The sequence below is a fragment of the Sorex fumeus genome, unplaced genomic scaffold (genome assembly GCF_029834395.1).
Source record: "Sorex fumeus unplaced genomic scaffold, SorFum_2.1 ptg000063l, whole genome shotgun sequence".
Taxonomy (NCBI): domain Eukaryota; kingdom Metazoa; phylum Chordata; class Mammalia; order Eulipotyphla; family Soricidae; genus Sorex; species Sorex fumeus.
This window is the reverse complement of record NW_026606120.1, coordinates 62544291-62561591: the sequence shown is the minus strand read 5'-3', so window position 1 is coordinate 62561591 and position 17301 is coordinate 62544291. Positions and strand designations below refer to the sequence as shown.

Sequence of the window (17301 nt, the reverse complement as noted above, 5' to 3'; positions counted from 1 at the left end):
TTGTCGAATAGCAGCCGCTGAGAAGGCCTCTGTGGTGGGTGAGGGTGTCTCCGTTTTACAGACTGAGAAAGCTGAGCCTCTGAAGTCAAGTGACCTGCCTGGTGGCCCCTTTGCAAATAGGGCCTGGGAACCCACTCAGTTGCTCTCTTGAGCTCCATCCTTTGTCACAGTGAACTTAATTAGGCTTCTTGGTGGGAACTGAATGTCAGGACATCTCCCCAGCCCCTTGCGGGAGTCCTAACGCGAACACCATCACTACCCACCCACACCCTGCCTTGCCCTGATGCAGAGCTACCCTCCAGCTGCCTCCGAAACTTTTGACATTGCCGGAGCCTTTTACGTGGATTTTCCCTTGGAGGAATAAGCTATTTCAGTTGTCATGAGGCAGTTGAGCCGGGGTCAGGGCACTGGGGCCTGTTCTATGTAGGCCCTTAACCCCACCCTGTCTGGTACAGCCCCTCAGAGTGCCACTGGACCCTCATGCCAAGGACCCCTGTGCTCTGCCTCTTGCCGCCCCTCCTCAGGTGCTGTTGGCAACCGCTGGGCACCTGGTCCCTGTAGGCTGCCCAGGGAGGGCGTCGGACCTCTCAGTACCCAGGAATGGCTCAAGTGGGAGGGCACGTCCCCAGCTGGTGCCTGGCCCTGGGTTCAGTCCACTCCATGGGAACACTTGGGGACCACTGACTCCCCTCTGCCTCGGAGAGGTTCAGTGGGGAGGTGGATGACGTTGAGTGGGTGGTACTGAGTGCACCCACGCTCTGCTCCCTGCAGTAACGGTCATCTGCGCGGCTCCCGGCGTGGACGGTGCCTGGTGGCGAGCCCAGGTGGTGGCCTCCTACGAGGAAACCAACGAGGTTGAGATCCGCTACGTGGACTACGGCGGCTATAAGAGAGTGAAGGTCGACGTGCTCCGGCAGATTCGGTGAGCTGAGACCCTCAGACACACGCACACAGGCGCACGTCCCGCTCGCCAGAGGGCTGCGGTCTCAGCTCAGCTGTCCCTGTTTGTCCCAGCCTGGGGTGTGGGTGGATGCTTTCTCTTGCTGCCTACTCTGTTTTAGAGGAGTCTGGTCTAAGCAAACTCTTTAGAAAGGCCTGTCTCAGGCGAACAGCCAGAAAGGCAGCCGGTCCCTGGGAAGAATCTTCCGGAGTGTCACCCGGCCAGAGTGGAGCCGACTCCTGGGGGAGCTGGAGGTCAGATGCCTCTAGGGCTGGGGCTGGCAAGGCTGGTGGCCAGCTGCCCACGCACAGGCACATCTGACTCCGTGGCCTGTTGCCCCTCCCTGCACCTCAAAAGCTTTGTGCCTCATCCCTGGTGTCAGGTCCGGGTGCTAAACGGACCTGGGGCCACCGGCCCTCAAGCCCAGGTTCAGCTTGTTCCTGTTTTGCCTTTCTAGGTCTGACTTTGTGACCCTGCCATTCCAGGGAGCAGAGGTTCTTCTGGACAGCGTGATGCCGCTGTCAGGTGACACACGGGGCATCAGGATGGGGTGGGGGTTGGGGCGGCTGTGGAGATAGGCCTGGTTCCTCGAGAGCCCCACTTCTCCTTCAGCTGGGCGTCAGCAGGTGCAGGTCGCTGACGGGCAGAGAGCTCAGTCTCTGAAGAAGCTCGCGGGTGGGGCCTGGGTTACTCGGCCTGGGACTGTTCTTTCAGGCCCACAGCACCAGCCTGTCCCCAGGGCTCCAGCTGGGGTCCTTCCACCCTCCCACGTAGTCGTGGAGACCAGGTCTGTGCAGCTGCAGTCGAAGAAGGCTTTGAGGCTCAGCTAGCTGTGCCTCTGTTCCTGGATCTGGTGGGGGGTGAGGCACGGGTCCCGCTGACACTGATGCTGTGAGCACATGCTCTGAGGGATGGGGTTTGGCACCCAATCCTGGGAAAGTTCCTGAGCCTTGATTTCGGCCCTCCTCTCGGGAGATGGGGTAGTTACTTGTCTTTCAGCATAGTTGAGGGAGTCACTTAAGTTCTGGGCTTCCTAGTGTGTGGTCAGTAATACCAGTCCACCCATTCCGTGTTCCTCTGTGCCCGGCCCTGGCTCCGGTGTGTTGGTTAGATTGCCTTTCTTTCAGTGTGTGGTTAGATTGCCTTTCTTTCAGTGAAACGCGCAGAAACACATCTGGTGGTTGTAGTCATGCCCTGGGACAGTGGGCTTCAGTTTCCTTGATGGCTCTGGTCTGGCCTCCCTCTCCATTTCCGTGACAGTCTGACCAGGACCGCCTGAAGTGCTGCTTCCTCCATAAGACCTTCGTAACACAGGCCTGGTCTTTAGTGACCACTGCTTGCCACGGGTGTGTGTTTTGTGCATCACTTTTATGACCTGACCGAGAGTGCTATCTCAGGGCCCTGTCCTGCCGAGAGAGAGCATGCCCACCGATGGTGCGGTCAGTTCCTTGGCCTCGTCTGCCTTCGTCCCTCCGTATTTGCCGCCTGTGTCTTCGTGACCTTGCTCTCCCTCACGTGCTGCGGATTCCGTGGGGAAGGCCAGACAGGAGGGAGGGTCTTTTGGTCCTCTCCTCCCCAGTGAGCAGCGTGGCCAAGGGACTCGGCTGAGTCTTCTCAGAGTCCTGGGCTGGCTTGTCACAGGGGACTCTCCCCAGTGAAGTTCGGGCACCCCCGGCAGCATTGGCAGTGGTCTTGGAACATCTGCAAACTAAGTGACAAGATTCCCAGCTTCAATGAGTCTAATGGCTGTGTCTCTTCTCTCTTAAGATGACGATCATTTTTCACCGGAAGCTGATGCGGCGATGAGTGAGATGACGGGAAATACAGCACTGCTGGCTCAGGTATGTGGTTGTGGGGTGGAGGCTTGGCAGGACCTTCCCGAGGTACCTCCAGCCTCATTAGTCCAAATCTGGGCTTTGTGGACGTTACTCTCTCAATTCCTTCCTGTGGCTGCGGTCTTCTGGTTGGCTAGCGAGTAGCCTTTGGGGACAGGTGCATGTGGTAGCTAATAAACATGCTTGGTGATTTTTCTTATTTTCCAGGTGACAAATTACAGTGCGACTGGTCTTCCTCTGATTCAGTTATGGAGTGTGGTTGGAGATGAAGTAAGTTTTTTCCCTTCCTTCCAAGCTCCTGGCCAGCGGTGCTATGATTTGTAGCTGGTTCCAACATTGTTTCCCCTTGAGCTAATGAAAAGATGTAGCTGTGGGCCAGTGTCTCCCAGGGAACGCTTAGAGATGTCTGGAGAGCAGTTTGATCACCACATTAGTGGGTGGTGATGCTACTGTAACCTACTGGGCTGGAGTCCAGGGGTACTGCCAAACATCCTACAGTTTGCAGGACAGCCCCAAGCAGAATGTCAGCATACTTCAGTGCTGACCTTCCTCGACTCTACCCTGTTAGGTTTCCTCTCTATTTCATGGCGTTGAGTCTCAGATTTCTTCAGGTTCTTTTTTAATTTTTTTTTGGGGGGGAGGGGGCACACCCAGCAATGCTCAGAGATTACTCCTGGTTCTGCACTCACTTCTGGTGGTCCTTGGGGGACCATATGGGATGCTGGGGATCAAACCCAGGTCAGCCATGTGCAAGGCAAACACCCTATCCCCTGTACTATCTCTCTGGCCGCTTCTTCAGGTCCTTAACAAGCTTTTCCTCCTGCCAGCTGGACAACTAAGTCTTGTTGGTTACTTCTGTGGCTTTAGCCACTGTTGCCTGGGGTGGCACTTGGGACCGTCAAGAGGGAGAACGCACATTGGACTGGGAAATGGTCCCTGCATGCCACAGGCAGAGTGCTCAAAGCCCGTTTCCTTTCCAGGTGGTGTTGATAAACCGGTTGCTGGTGGAGCGAGGACTTGCTCAGTGGGTGGACAGCTACTACGCGAGCCTTTGACCCCTGGTCCTTCACAGCCAATTCTTGTCTTTTTTGCACTGTTGAAATTGGGCTTGGTACTCAAGGCAAAGATTTACATCCTAATTACAAGCCTTGTCCTCCCCAGAGAGTTCTTTTCTTAAAAAAGAAAAATCAACAGCATATTGCAGTTATGTGGAGAAAATGTCTCTGAGATAAGGAAGGAACTGTGGGTTCTTTTGAAAACCTTGGGGTGGAATATTACAAGCCAGCGGGCTCTTGTGGGTATTATGAGCCAGTGGGCTTAACCTGGTTCTAAGCTGTTAACAGTGGAAGGAAAACTCCCCCAATCAGGTGTCGCATTCCCCCATTGTAACCCATTGCTCCCTCCCTTCCCACTTTCTTCCCCATCCAAAATCAGGACAGCTGTAGCAAACAGACCAAGGGATGCATCGCTTGCTTCGAAGTGTTTCTTTAACTTGAAAAATGTTTCTTCAAGGAGCAAGACATGATGTGACTAATTGGTATTGATTACTTGTATAACTTACATAAATGAATTTATGGTATTTAAACCAGTTTTTATAAACTTCATCGAGGCCTCTAAGAAGTCTGGCTTTTTAATCATACCTCTGGCCTTGGTCCATGGGGAAGGGAATCTGTTATCTTGCCAAGCCTGATAGGTTGTAATTTGTAACCATTTTCTATTTGTGCAAACTGTAAATATATTTTAAAAAATGTAATATTTTGTACAACATACACTGGAAAACAAAGGGAACTCAGACTTCATAGCACACGTCATCCTGAGCAGAAGCGCCTCCCGCAGCCCACAGCTGCCCAGCCCAGGCCCTCCTGCCCACCGCATAGGATGGCTGGATGGTAGAACTTGTGATCCAGAGTGGTTTTTTTGTTTTGTTTTGTTTTCTGTTTTTTTTTTTCCTGTACAAATTTGTTTAAAAAAAGAAAAAAAAAGCAACTCATTGAATTAGCTTGCAGTGGTGTGTCTGGTTCTTTATAGACTGGCTTCCGCATTGTGCTATTTAAAATAAGTTAAGTAACTTAAAACTTATATAAATCTCAACTTGCATACACTGTAGCTTTGAGTCCGTTCTTTTCCATGGTAAACAAAATTGGGGGGTGGGTGTTAGGGGGGCCAGAGGATCCCAACTAAGGAGATTTGTGGAAATTTCAAGCCGGAAATATCAATTTTTCTTACAGTAACAAAGCTCTCATGTTTGAACTTTGATCATAGGGTCAAACACCCATCCCTTCCACCACCAAAATCCCCAGATCCCCCCACCCCATTCCACAACCTCCCCCTTCCTGTATGGCAGACAATTTGCAAAATATTCTTTCTCTACTTTAGCTACCTTCGATATTTCAAGACCAATCCTACCACCTCTCATACCTGCTGAAAATCTCATAGCTTTTTTAAAAGAGTCAAGGTTTATAAATTTGTTTTTATCCTTCAAAAAAATTTTTAATGCTGTATTCATTATAAAACTATAATTTCAACATGTTCGATATACAAAATCCAGTTTTTTTATTTATCCAGTGAGTAGTTTACGTTGAACTCACAGTTACCACTCTCCAAGTGCCTGGTGGCCCCCAGTTGCTGAGGCCGTCCGGGTGGGGGGGGGCAGTCCCATGTGGCGGGGGATCCTCCGAGCCAGGAGCAGGGGTCAACCTGACCACACAGAGGGGACACTTTCAGCCTCATAGGCTCATGTACGCAGCAAGTTGTGATGCAGCGGAGACAGCCCACTGCGAGAGTGTTGGGGCCACCCAGAAATGCTGCATCGGGAATGGGGGCAGAGCACAGTGCGCAGGTCTGGCCTTCCGGACAGGGCAGTGGAACCCCAGGAATGAGTGATGCCTCACAGGGTGGCTGCCTATGTCCGGTGAAGTGGGGTTGATGGTAGCGCACCTGGGTTGCAGATTAAAGAGCCAACACTGGATCCAACCCCTTTCCAGATAATGTTGAGGAGATGCTGTTATCACATCACTGCCCCGACACAGCCCACAGTCGATTCTGGGCCCCTAACCCTATTTGTATTCCTGCACTGCCCTGGCATGGGTATTTTTTTTATTTTTTGGGTTGGGATCACACACAACAATGCTCAGAGGTTACTCCTGGCTCTGCACTCAGGAATTACTCCTGCTGGTGCTCAGTGTAATGTACGGGGATGCCAGGGATCGAACTTGGGTCAACTGCATGCAAGGCAGATATCCTATCTGCTATACTGTTGCTCCCGTCCTGGGGTTGGGGGGGTGTTTCACTGGTCCCTCACAGGAGACAGGAGTAGGGGTGAGGTTGCATACCTCTAGAAAGTAAGGTGATGGACAGTGATGAGGATGAAAAGACGGCCAAGGCCTTGCATGTGGCAGCCCCTGTCCCTGTCTACCCTGTATAGGGTCTTCTGGTGTATGCCCCTCCCCCCACCACGGCTCCTTTTCATAAAGGCACATGCCGAGAGCATGCCCTGAGTGCTGATTTCAGGGCCTGCCCCTGCTGTTCCCAGGCCCCTTACACTGGCCCATCATGGGCCTCTAGCCAGGGTGGCCCTAGGATCCCCACCGCCATGCTCCCCTTGAGTGCATCCCAGCTCTGCAGGCACCTGCTATACTTGCTCAGCTGGGGGTGGAGAAATGCACCGCACTTTCCTCCTATATGGGATCAGGCAGACTCACCCACCACAAAGCATCCAAAGGTGATCCTGGAAAGGCTCTTGGTTGTCCAGAGTGTGATCCAGCCCCGGCCAGCAGCTTGCTCCCCGTGCCCTTGGAGGTCCCAATGACAACAGTAAACACTTGTTTAGGGTATAGCAAGTCATGTAACACCCAGGTCCTGACCTGTTTCCTCTTCCTGGGTAAAGGGTGCCTTCCCGTTGGTTTTGGGGAGTGTTCACAAAGCCTGAGGTGCAGGCCTGGCCCTTATCTCACAGGCACCACTGAGGGAATTTAAAGGTGGGAATGAGAAGACTGGTGCAGAAAGGAGGCTTGGGGAGGTGGTCCTGATGAGGCAACAGGCAGCAGGTCAGGGGTCCAGAGCAAGAGTACAGCAGGTAGTGCATTTCCCTTGGCATATGGCAGACCCAGGTTTGGTCCCCAACATCCCATATGGTCCCCTGAGCAAAGCCAAGAGTAACCTTGAGCATCACCAGGACCCCTCAAAAACAAAAAAAAAAAAACCCAGCAGGTCAGGATTTATGGATTGAGGGCAGGGCAGGTGAGGAATGGGCCATGACTTTAGTCTTTACTGTCAGGGATGTGCATGTCAGGAAGGCACTTGGGAAGTTAGTTCCTGAATACATGCTTCTCGGGTGCCTGTGGGCCTCCCATTATTTTCTATAGCTGAAGAGTGAATTTTGAAGATTTTTTTCCCCCAATTGTGAGGCTGTATCTGGCAGTGCCCAGTGGCCATATGGGAGCACAGATCAAACAAGGGCCTTGTACCTGTCTTGCATGAGCTATATGCCTGGTCTAAAAAAAAAAAATTTTTTTTGTCAGTTTTGACTATTCTGAAATCTTTTAGAAATTATTTAATGTTACTTAACTCTCGACTTAAATTCCTACCCCCTGCCTCCTTTCCTCTCCGCCCCCCAGTGCCATCTGGCCCCCCATCTCACACCTCCTCCCCCCCACCCCCCTGCTCCCTTGCCCATGTTGACAGGAATTGAACCCAGGGGTTGCACTGGGAAGGTCTGGCCTTTACTGCAAATCTTGCTGCTTTTATGGAGGAGGACATAGAAGCCTAGCACCAGCATTCCAGATGTCTTTAATAGGGCAGGTGATTTTTGACAGAGTCTTTCAATTACCTCTGGGCCATGGAGGGAACCAGGGCAAATTTGAAGGAGAAGCAGATGCTGGAGGTTTGACAGTTTGCCTGGTGTAGGGAAAGAGAGCAGGAAACGCCAAGCAGGAGGCAGGTTGACAACTTCTCCTTGGGTTCCCGGGAGCCTGCTGGCTTTGGAGGAATGACTTCCAGGGAGGCAGGGGTTGGATTTACTGCTACAGTTTATTCTGACCTTGGCATACACAGGCAAAACGTCCATCTCAGACATCTCAGATCAAGCAAGGTTTGTAATTAAGAGTTGCAGAATGATGTCAGACTCTGTGAACATCAGGTGGTGCCCATGGGCCTTTTATTACTCTCTATAGCTGAAAAGTGGATTTTGAAGGTTTCCCCCAATTGTGACATGCAATCGGTAATATTGGGCCTCACAACAACCCAGGCAGGGACTGGTTGGTCCCAGAGATTGGAGATAATGAACAAAATAATTATTTCACTCCCAGATGGAGCAAAAGTAGAACTCGAAGCAAAGCTATTGTCCCAAGCTAGGTTCTCTCTCTCTTTTTTTCCTTTTTGGGTCACACCCGGCGATGCACAGGGGTTACTCCTGGCTCTGCACTCAGCAGTCACCTCTGGTGGTGCTCAGGGGACCATATGGAATGCTGGGAATCGAACCCGGGTCAGCAGCTTGCAAGGCAAACGCTCTACCCGCTGTGCTATCTCTCCAGACCCCAAGCTAGGTTCTCTTAACCACTGAAAAACATGAGGGTTGATTGTACCTCGACTCATATCCCCAAATAAATGCCACATTGGTTAAATGATCCACCAATAGAGGTTTTGAGCTTATTTATTGGGGTTTGGGCCACATCTTTTGTTCTTTTTTTTTTCTTTGGGTCACACCTGGCTCTGCGCTCAGGAATTACTCCTGGCGGTGCTCAGGGAACTATATGGGATGCTGGGAATCGAACCCGGGTCAGCCATGTGCAAGGCAAATGCCCTACCCGCTGTGCTATTGCTCCAGCCCCGAGGGCCACACCTTTTGATGCTCAGGGAATTTACTCCTGGCTCTGCACTCAGGAATTACTCTTGGAGGTGCTTGGGGGACCATATGGGATGCCACAGATTGAACCTGGGTGAACTGCATGCAAGGCAAGCACCCTACATGCTCTACTTTGCTCTAACCCAGTTTTGTAGAGACCAATTCTTTTATGAAAAATCAGGTTTTAAGCAATATAAATAACAAGAGAAACTTGTATCATCTTTTTTTTTTTTTGGCTACACTCAGTGGTGCTCAGGGATTATTCCTGGAGGGCTTCAGGGGACCATATATGGTGCTGGGGATAGAACCTAGGTCTGCCACATACAAGTCAAATGTCTTACCTACTGTATTATCTTCTCTGGCCTGAACCTTGTAGCTTTTGGTTTTGTTTGTTTCGGGGCCACACATACTTAGGTGTTACTCCTAGCTCTGCATTCAGGGATTATTTCTGAAAGTGCATGGGGGAACCATCTGGGGTGCTGGGGATCAAACCTGGGTTCACTTAGTGCCAGGCTAGCGCCCTATCTGCTATACTATCACTCCAGCCCCTGAAGCTTGTAACTTTTTGATCAAAGGGTGAACATTTATAATCTTATGATGATCACGATTTAAGGGGGAAACTAAGTCTTCACTGGAAAGTGTCATAAGGAATGTGGACAGAAAATAGACACTCTGGATGTTTCTAGACTAGTACTGTCCAGTAGAAATGAAATGCAAGCCACATATATAACTTAAATTTTTTGAGGAATCACAATAAAAAAGAAAAAGACTAATTTTTTTTTCTTTTTGGGTCACACCTGGCAATGCACAGGGGTTACTCCTGGCGGTGCTCAGGGGACCATATGGGATGCTGGGAATCGATGGGAATCGAACCCGGGTCGGCCACGTGCAAGGCAAACGCCCTACCCGCTGTGCTATCTCTCCAGCCCCAGAAGTCTAATTTTAGTTGTAACCCAGAATAGTTTCAAATGTAATGGGGCTTTGAAGACTTTAATGGTGTAATTTATAGTTTTCCATACTCAACCTTTGTTGAACTCTGGTGTGTGTGTGTGTGTGTGTGTGTGTGTGTGTGTGTGTGTGTGTGTTAGTATTTGCCCCTTTCATCCTTGACACTAACCATAACTCAGTTGCTTGGTAGCCACAGGTGGTTTGTGGCTACCATATTTGACCACCATATTGGACAGTATGGGACTAGATCATTCCTTGGATCACTGTCATAGCAATACTAACAGCTTTAAATGTATATTCTTCCTAGTGGCACTCAAAAAAAAAATCTGTATTCATTTTTCCCGGTTGAATTTGAGAAATTTTTGAGAGGGGATCTTTATAAATGCATTGACATTTTAGAAAATGCATGGCAGAAAATGCACAGTGATATTTGCTATAAAATAGTGTGCAATCTATAAAATCAACTCGAAATTGTTCAGATATAATTTCTTTCCTTCTCCCCCTACCCTCTTGTGTACAATCTGTCCACATCTAAGAAAAAGTACATTAAATTCTCATGTTTTTCTGCTCTTAACAACTTCTTTTGTAAGTATTAGGTATGTATTGCTTCTTTTAAAAAATGATAAAAAGGCAAATGGTATTTCCTACCAATGTAAAGTATCTAGGATAATAATTTTTTGTTTTTACTGAATTTTTTTTTCTCACTAAATTTTTCAGGTAGGTGGTATGTAAAGACATTGAATTATTTATTCTAGTGAAACCAGGTCGTTTTTATTGAATAAAATTTGCTTTGAAAGATTTGAGAGGAGAAAAAAGAGGGGAAATACTTGTTCAAGAGAGAACAGAGGCTTCTCCAGAGTGGAAATAAGCAAGCAAAGAAGAAACATTGAAGCAAGCAAGTGAGCAGGGCACACAGGGCAGACACAGGCTTAAAGAGCAAGCCTGAATTCTTTTTCAAAAGTGAAATTTGCTCTCTCTAGTTTTTCGGTCACATTGTGCATTGCTCAGGCACTACTTCTGGCTCAGTGGTTCAGTATTTGGGCATCACCATCAGTGTGCTTGGGGACCACATGTGCCAGGCATTGAACCCAGATGTGCAATTAGCTTCAGCCCTTTGAGTTTTCTCCCAGCCCTGGACTGTCTGTCTGTCTGTCTGTCTCTCTCTTTTTTTTTTTTTTGCTTTTTTGGGTCACACCCAGCGATGCACAGGGGTTACTCCTGGCTCATGCACTCAGGAATCACTCCTGGCGGTGCTCAGGGGACCATATGGGATGCTGGGAATCGAACCTGGGTTGGCCGTGTGCAAGGCAAACGCCTTACCCACTGTGCTATTGCTCCAGCCCCATGGACTGGCTGTCTCTTAATAGGTGAATTCAACTTGTGATCTCTTGCTGTATTGTTTGTCATTTTATTTTCCTGTTACATTTTTTCTTTTTTGATTTACAATGTTGTTAATAATAGGGGTCCATGCACTAGTATCTCAACCCCACACACTCCTCTAGAGTGTACACTTCCTTTGGTTATTAGGGTCCCCAAGTACGAACACCTGACTCTCCTCATCATCTCTCTGCTATGGTAAGCTCAGTAATGTCGACCAGTTCACAGAATGCAGTTGCTTTGGGCCATTTAAAATTTTCTTATAGATGAAGTCATAAAATTTACATACAAGTAGTACTACATGGAAAGTATGCTAAGCAAAATGAGTCAGAGAGGGACAGACATTGAAAGGTTGCATTCATCTGGGGGACATAAAGTAACAAAATTGGAGACTAACACTCAAGAATAGCCGAGTTAAGTACCAGGAGGTTTACTCCATAGCTTGGAGGCCAGGCACACATGCTAGGGAAAAAGGCAGCTCAGATAGAGAAGGGAGCACCAAATAAAGGGTGTTGGGAGGATCCTCCCAGGATGGGAGATGCATGCTAAAAGTAGACTATAGACCAAACATGATTGCCACTCAATGCCTCTTTTGCAAACCACAGCACCCCAAAGGAGAAAGAGAACAAAAGGGAGTGCCCTGCCACAGAGGCAGAGTGGGATGGGAGGATGGGCGGTGGGAGGGATACTGGGATCAGTGGTGGTGGAGAATGGGCACTGGTGGAGGGATGGGTAATCGATCATTGTATGACTGAAACCCAAGCACAAAAACTTGTAAGTCTACAACTGTACCTCATGGTATTTCACTAATAAAAATTTTTTAAAAATTAAAAAAATAAAATAAAATAAAATTTTCTTATATGCTTACTTATATCCACATATGAGAGAGATCATTCTGTATCTGTCTCTCACCTGGCTGACTTCACTCAGCATAATAACCTCAAGATCTAGCCATATAGGGGCAAATTGTACTGTTTTGTCTTATAGCCTAGTAGTATAACATTGTGTGTACATACCATAGTTTCTTTAACCAGTTCTTGGCCATTTGGTTTTTTTCCGGATTTTGGATATTGAGAACAGTACTGCAGTGAACATGAAAACACAGATGACTTGTCCTTGGGATAGATGATAGAATTGGGATTGATGGGGCCAGAGCGATAGCACAGCGGGTAGGGTGTTTGCCTTGCATGCGGCCGACCTAGGTTCAATCCCTGGCATCTCATATGGTCCCCTGAGCACTGACAGGAGTAATTCCTGAGTGCAGAGCCAGGAGTAACCCCTGAGCATTTCCAGGTGTGACCCCAAAGCAAAAAAAAAAAAACCAGTACTGGGATTGATGAATCATATGGAAGCTCAATTCTTAGTTTTTAAAATTTAAAGTATCCATATTGTTTTCCCAAAAGGTTGAACCAGGCGACATTCCACCAGCAGTGGTGAGGGTCCCTCTTTCCCACATCCCTGCCAATGCTGGCTGTTTTTGTTCTCTGTGATGTGTTCCAGTTTCACTAATGTGAGGTGGTATCTCACTTTCGAGGTTTTGGTGTTTGGACCATACCTGGCGATGTTCAAGGATTATTCCTGGCTCTGCACTCAGGAATTAGTTCTAATCGTGCTCAGGGGAACTTTTGGGATGCTGAGGTTCAAACCTTGTCAGCCACATGCAAGTCAAAATGCTCTACCCACTGTACTATCTCTTGAGCCTCCGTATCTCACTGTTTTGATTTGCATTTTCAAACATAAAGTGATGCAGAGCTTTTGGCCATCCATGTGTCTACTTTGAGACCATTTTTGTTCATCTCTTCTCCCCCTTTGTGGATGGGGTTGATTTTTTTGTTGTTGTTAAGATTTAGAAGTACTAATATATCTTTGATATTAGCCCTTTGTCAGAAGAGTGGTGAGCAAATATTTTCTCCCAGACTGGTGCCTTTTCATTCTGGTCCTTGTTTTCTTTTGTGGTGTAGAAGCATCTTAATTTGGTGTAATCCCATTTGTTTATCTTTTCTTCCTGCTTTTTTTCTTTCTTCATTATTTGCTTGATTAAAAGTTTTCCCTATAGTGAATTTAGCTTTCAGCATCTTGTTTCTGTACTGTTAGCCTAAATTATATTCCTCTCCATTTTATATGCAGAAGGACGCCTTTCTCCCCGCAGGTATTTAGACCAGTGTTCTTCAATCACAGTCAGTCTGCAGGTGTAGAAAGGTTAAATATCACGCTGGTCTCCTGCCTTGGTTATAAATGCTGATCCGTGGGCTGGCGTGCAGGACAGGTACCAATCTGTCGGTAAAAAAATGTTGAAAAGCACTTTTATACTTAACTCCTTCTATCCTCGGTTTTAAAAAATTGTATAGATTTTTTGGGGGGGAGCTATCCAAAAGAGTGGATCCCCTCACCCAGAGTGCTCAGGGTTTACTCTCTGTTCAGGAGTGACTCCTGACAATATTTGGGGGACCACATGCACTGTAGCACTGTAACACATTTCTTTTTCAATTGTCTTCCCATTGTTCATCGATATGCTCAATCGGGCACCAGTAATGTCTCCATTGTGAGACTTATTACTGTTTTTGGTATATCGAATACACCATGGACAGCTTGCCAGGCTCTGCCATGCAGACTGGATACTCTCTGTAGCTTGCTGGGCTCTCCAAGAGTTACGAAGGAATTGAAACTGGGTCAGCCGAGTGCAAGGCAAATGCCCTACCCACCGTGCTATGGCTCAGCCCAGGATACTCTCCGTAGCTTGCCGGGATCTCCGAGAGGGACGGAGCAATTGAACCTAGGTTGGCTGCGTGCAAGGCAAATGTCCTACCTGCTGTGCTATCGCTCCAGCCCACATGAGGTGCAGGAAATCGAATCGGAGTCTGCCAAATGCAAGGCAAGTAGTGTCCACTGTACTATCTCTCTGGCCCTAAATTTGCACAGCTTTATTTTTATTTTTTCCCTTTGGCATCATTGATTTACCGTGCTAGGGAATTTCAGCTTTCTGTGTCATTATCTCTAATGCCACCACCAAAGCGCTTGTGCCCTCTCACACCAAGAAGACTCCTGCTCCTTCCTCTCGCCATCAATCCCTGTTTCCTCCGGCCGCCACCATAGTTTACACTGAATCTGCAAGTGCTAAGTCATATTCTCCATAGGAGTAAAGCCATCTGGTGATTGTCGCATTTCTTTCACCATAATTGCCTCAAGTTTATCTTTTGCTCCCAAGTAATGTTTTTTTTTTTTTAATTTCATTGAGTATATAAACCACAGCTTCTTCATCTAGTCCTCGGCTCATTTAGGTCTGTGAACGTAGGTGTGAAAATATTCTTTTGAATTAGTATTTTTCATATCCTTCAGATAAATTCCAATGAATGGTTTTGCTCAGTCATTTTTATGTTTTTAAGAAATCTCCATACCATCTTCCTCACGTTTCCACCAGCAGTGTAGTCAGTTCATTTTTCTCCATATCCTTGCCTACATTTGTTTCCAGTCTTTTATTTTGGGGTGGGTGGGTGGAAATTAGGTTGGGATATACCCAGCTGTGCTCAGGACTCACTCCTGTTCCTGGCCTTGTGGTCACGGATCACTCCTGGCTGTGCTAGGGGGCCTGTGCTATGCCAGGAAGCAAGCTTGGCCCTCTCGCATGCAAAGCATGCACTCAGCCCATTGCGCTCTCGCTCTCTCTGACTCAGATGACCATTTTAATAATGCTGCTACTTCTCCAGTTTGAAAAAATGCCTTTTATTTCTTTTAAGTAATGCCATAGTTTTCACTGTATGGATCTATACCACCTTTGTTAGGAGAACTCTCAGATATTTTATCTCTTTATTCTGGATTGCAGTTATAAATACAATTATTTTCTTGATTTTCCTTCCTCCAATTTATTTGAATATATAAAATGCTAGAAACATGTATTGATTTTATATCCTGCCACTTAACTCATTAATTCTAATTTTGTTGTTTGGGGGCCACACCCAAGTGCTCAGGGCTTACTCTCTGGCTCTGTGCTCAGGGATCACTCTTGGTTCGCTCTGGGGACCATATATGGTGCTGGGAATTAACCCATCATCGGCTGCATGCAGAGCAAGTGCCTTACCTGCTGTGCTATCACTCCCGCCCTTCTAGTCAATATTTTAATGAAGATGTTGGGTTTTCTATATATCCCTCGTATGTTTCTATGTACCTGGATCATCCTTCTATAGCTTGGCTTTTTTCTAATTTGCACTCCATTCTAGATTGCCCTCAAGGGTAGTCAGGATTTTTTTTCCTGCCTGATTGCTCTGGCTAGGACTTCTAAAACTATGTTGCAGAGTGGGGAGAGTGGACATCCTTGTCTAGTTTCAGATCATAGGGGAAGAACTGGAAGTTATTCACCATTCAGTAGGATATCAGCTCTGGGTTTGTTATATATGGCCTATACTGTATATAAGTATGTTCCTTCTAGTCCCAGTTTATTAAGCATTTTTATCATAAATGTCAATTTTAACCATAAATGATGAATTTGGTTCCCCTTTTTTCATTAATTGCTACAGTCCTATGGTTCTCATCTTTTTGATTGTGTATGTAACATGAACTGATTTGCATATGTTGACCCTCATCAGCCATTGTGCCCACCGTCTTTGTATCCCTGCCATGAATCCCACTTGATTATGATGAATGAGTCTCTTGACATTTGGTTGAATTTAATTTGCCAAGATATAGTTGAGGATATTTGCATCCGTTTTTATCTGATATAGCAATCTCTAGGTTGGTAGTTTTTTTTGTTTATTTGTTTTTCTGGCTTGGAAATTAGAATAATTTTGGTCTCAGAGAATATGTTTGGGAGTATTCTCCTTCCTTTGATTTTCTTTTTTTTGGAAGAGTTCAAGTAGGATAGGAGTTAGTTTTTTGAAAGTTTTATAGAAGTCACTGGTGAAGCTATCTAGCCACAGCTTTTATTCTTAGAGAGATTTGGTTATTGATTCCTATGCATATGATTGGTCTTTTTACTTTATCATTATTTTTGTTGTTTTCTGGCCATACCCTGTGGTGCTCAGGGCTTATTCCTGCTTCTGTGCTGAGGGATCACTCCTGGTGGGGCTCAGGAGACCATATATGGTGTCGGAGATTGAACTTGGGTCAAATGAGTGCAAGAAAAACTTCTTATCTGCTGAATTCTCTGTGCTTTTTTTTTAATGTTTTTAACCACACCTGGTGGTGCTAAGGTGTTACCCTTTCTCTGCACTCAGAAATTACTCCTGGCGGTGCTTGGAGAATCATATGAGATGTTGGGGTTCAAACTCAAGTCAGCCTTGTGCAAGGCAAGTGCCCTCCCTGCTGTAATCTCTCCAACTTCTTGTTTTCAATTTTAAAAGCTGATACACATTACATACACTATCAAGTCCATCCCCTTTCCACATGCCCCTGACGACCACATTTCTCCAGGGAGATTGTTATTCTTGAGTTTTCTATTAAAGGTCTTTCCCTCTTGACCAGTGCTCACAAATTTTAGGGTAATTTAAATCATGGACCACAAACCAGGTTTGAGCTTTATAAATAAATTTTCATTGTAGGCCAGAGTAATAGCATAAAAGTTAAGGTGCTTTCCTTACATATGACCAACCTGGGTTCAGTCCCTGGCGCCTCAGACATTTCCGCAAGCACATTCAGGAGTGTTCTCTGAGTACAGAGCCAGGAGTAAGCCCTGAGCATTGCTGGATGCTGTCTCTAAATAGTAATTGTAATAAAAACAAAGTTTTATCGGCACATGGCCATGGTCCTTTGTTTAGTTATTGCCTATGACTGTGTTCTGCAAACATGGCCGACCCGAGTTCGATTCCTCCGCCCCTCTCGGAGAGCCTGGCAAGCTACCGAGAGTATTCGATATGCCAGACACAGTAACAACAAAGTCTCCAATGGAGACGTTACTGGGCCCACTCGAGCAAATCGACGATCAACGGGAGGGCCTTTACCTTTACCAGGTTACTTGAGAATTCCCTTGTCTATTTTATCCTGGTATAAAACTTGGCAGGGTGATCAGCGTAGCATCCTTAGGGTAGACACAGAAACCAAAGCAAACCAGAAAGACCTTTTGGTGGGTAGCAAAGTGTTTGACACACCCAGAGCGCCAGCAAACCCAGAAGCAGAATATCAGGCCCACCCTACCGAGTTCAGTCAAATCCAGACGATTCATCTCAATCAGTTCCCCAGCTCAGTAAAATCCCCAGCCGATTTGTTTGTGTTCTCAAGAACACAACATCCCCGGCTTGTCTCTCTGTCTCTGTGCTTGCTTTGTGTACTCTGGAGAAGCCCTTGTTCTCTCTTGAACACATATTTCCTTCGCTTCCTCTTCTCTCATGTCTTTCTAGGTAAGTTTTGTTCAATGAAACAATCTTGCTTCA

The 17301-nt window shown here is 46.8% G+C and overlaps 1 protein-coding gene across 2 annotated transcripts in view; it reads left to right on the top strand.

The window, feature by feature from the left end:
• AKAP1 (A-kinase anchoring protein 1) overlaps positions 1 to 3962 on the top strand; it is a 36462-nt gene extending 32500 nt beyond the window's left edge. For both annotated transcript variants that reach the window (XM_056127585.1, XM_056127584.1), the window contains exons 7-11: positions 772 to 922; positions 1398 to 1465; positions 2708 to 2781; positions 2983 to 3045; positions 3756 to 3962. In XM_056127585.1, coding sequence (XP_055983560.1) covers positions 772 to 922; positions 1398 to 1465; positions 2708 to 2781; positions 2983 to 3045; positions 3756 to 3830 — 431 coding nt within the window. In that variant the 3' untranslated portion in view covers positions 3831 to 3962. The remainder of the gene's footprint in view (positions 1 to 771; positions 923 to 1397; positions 1466 to 2707; positions 2782 to 2982; positions 3046 to 3755) is intronic.
• Positions 3963 to 17301: the final 13339 nt, after the last annotated feature.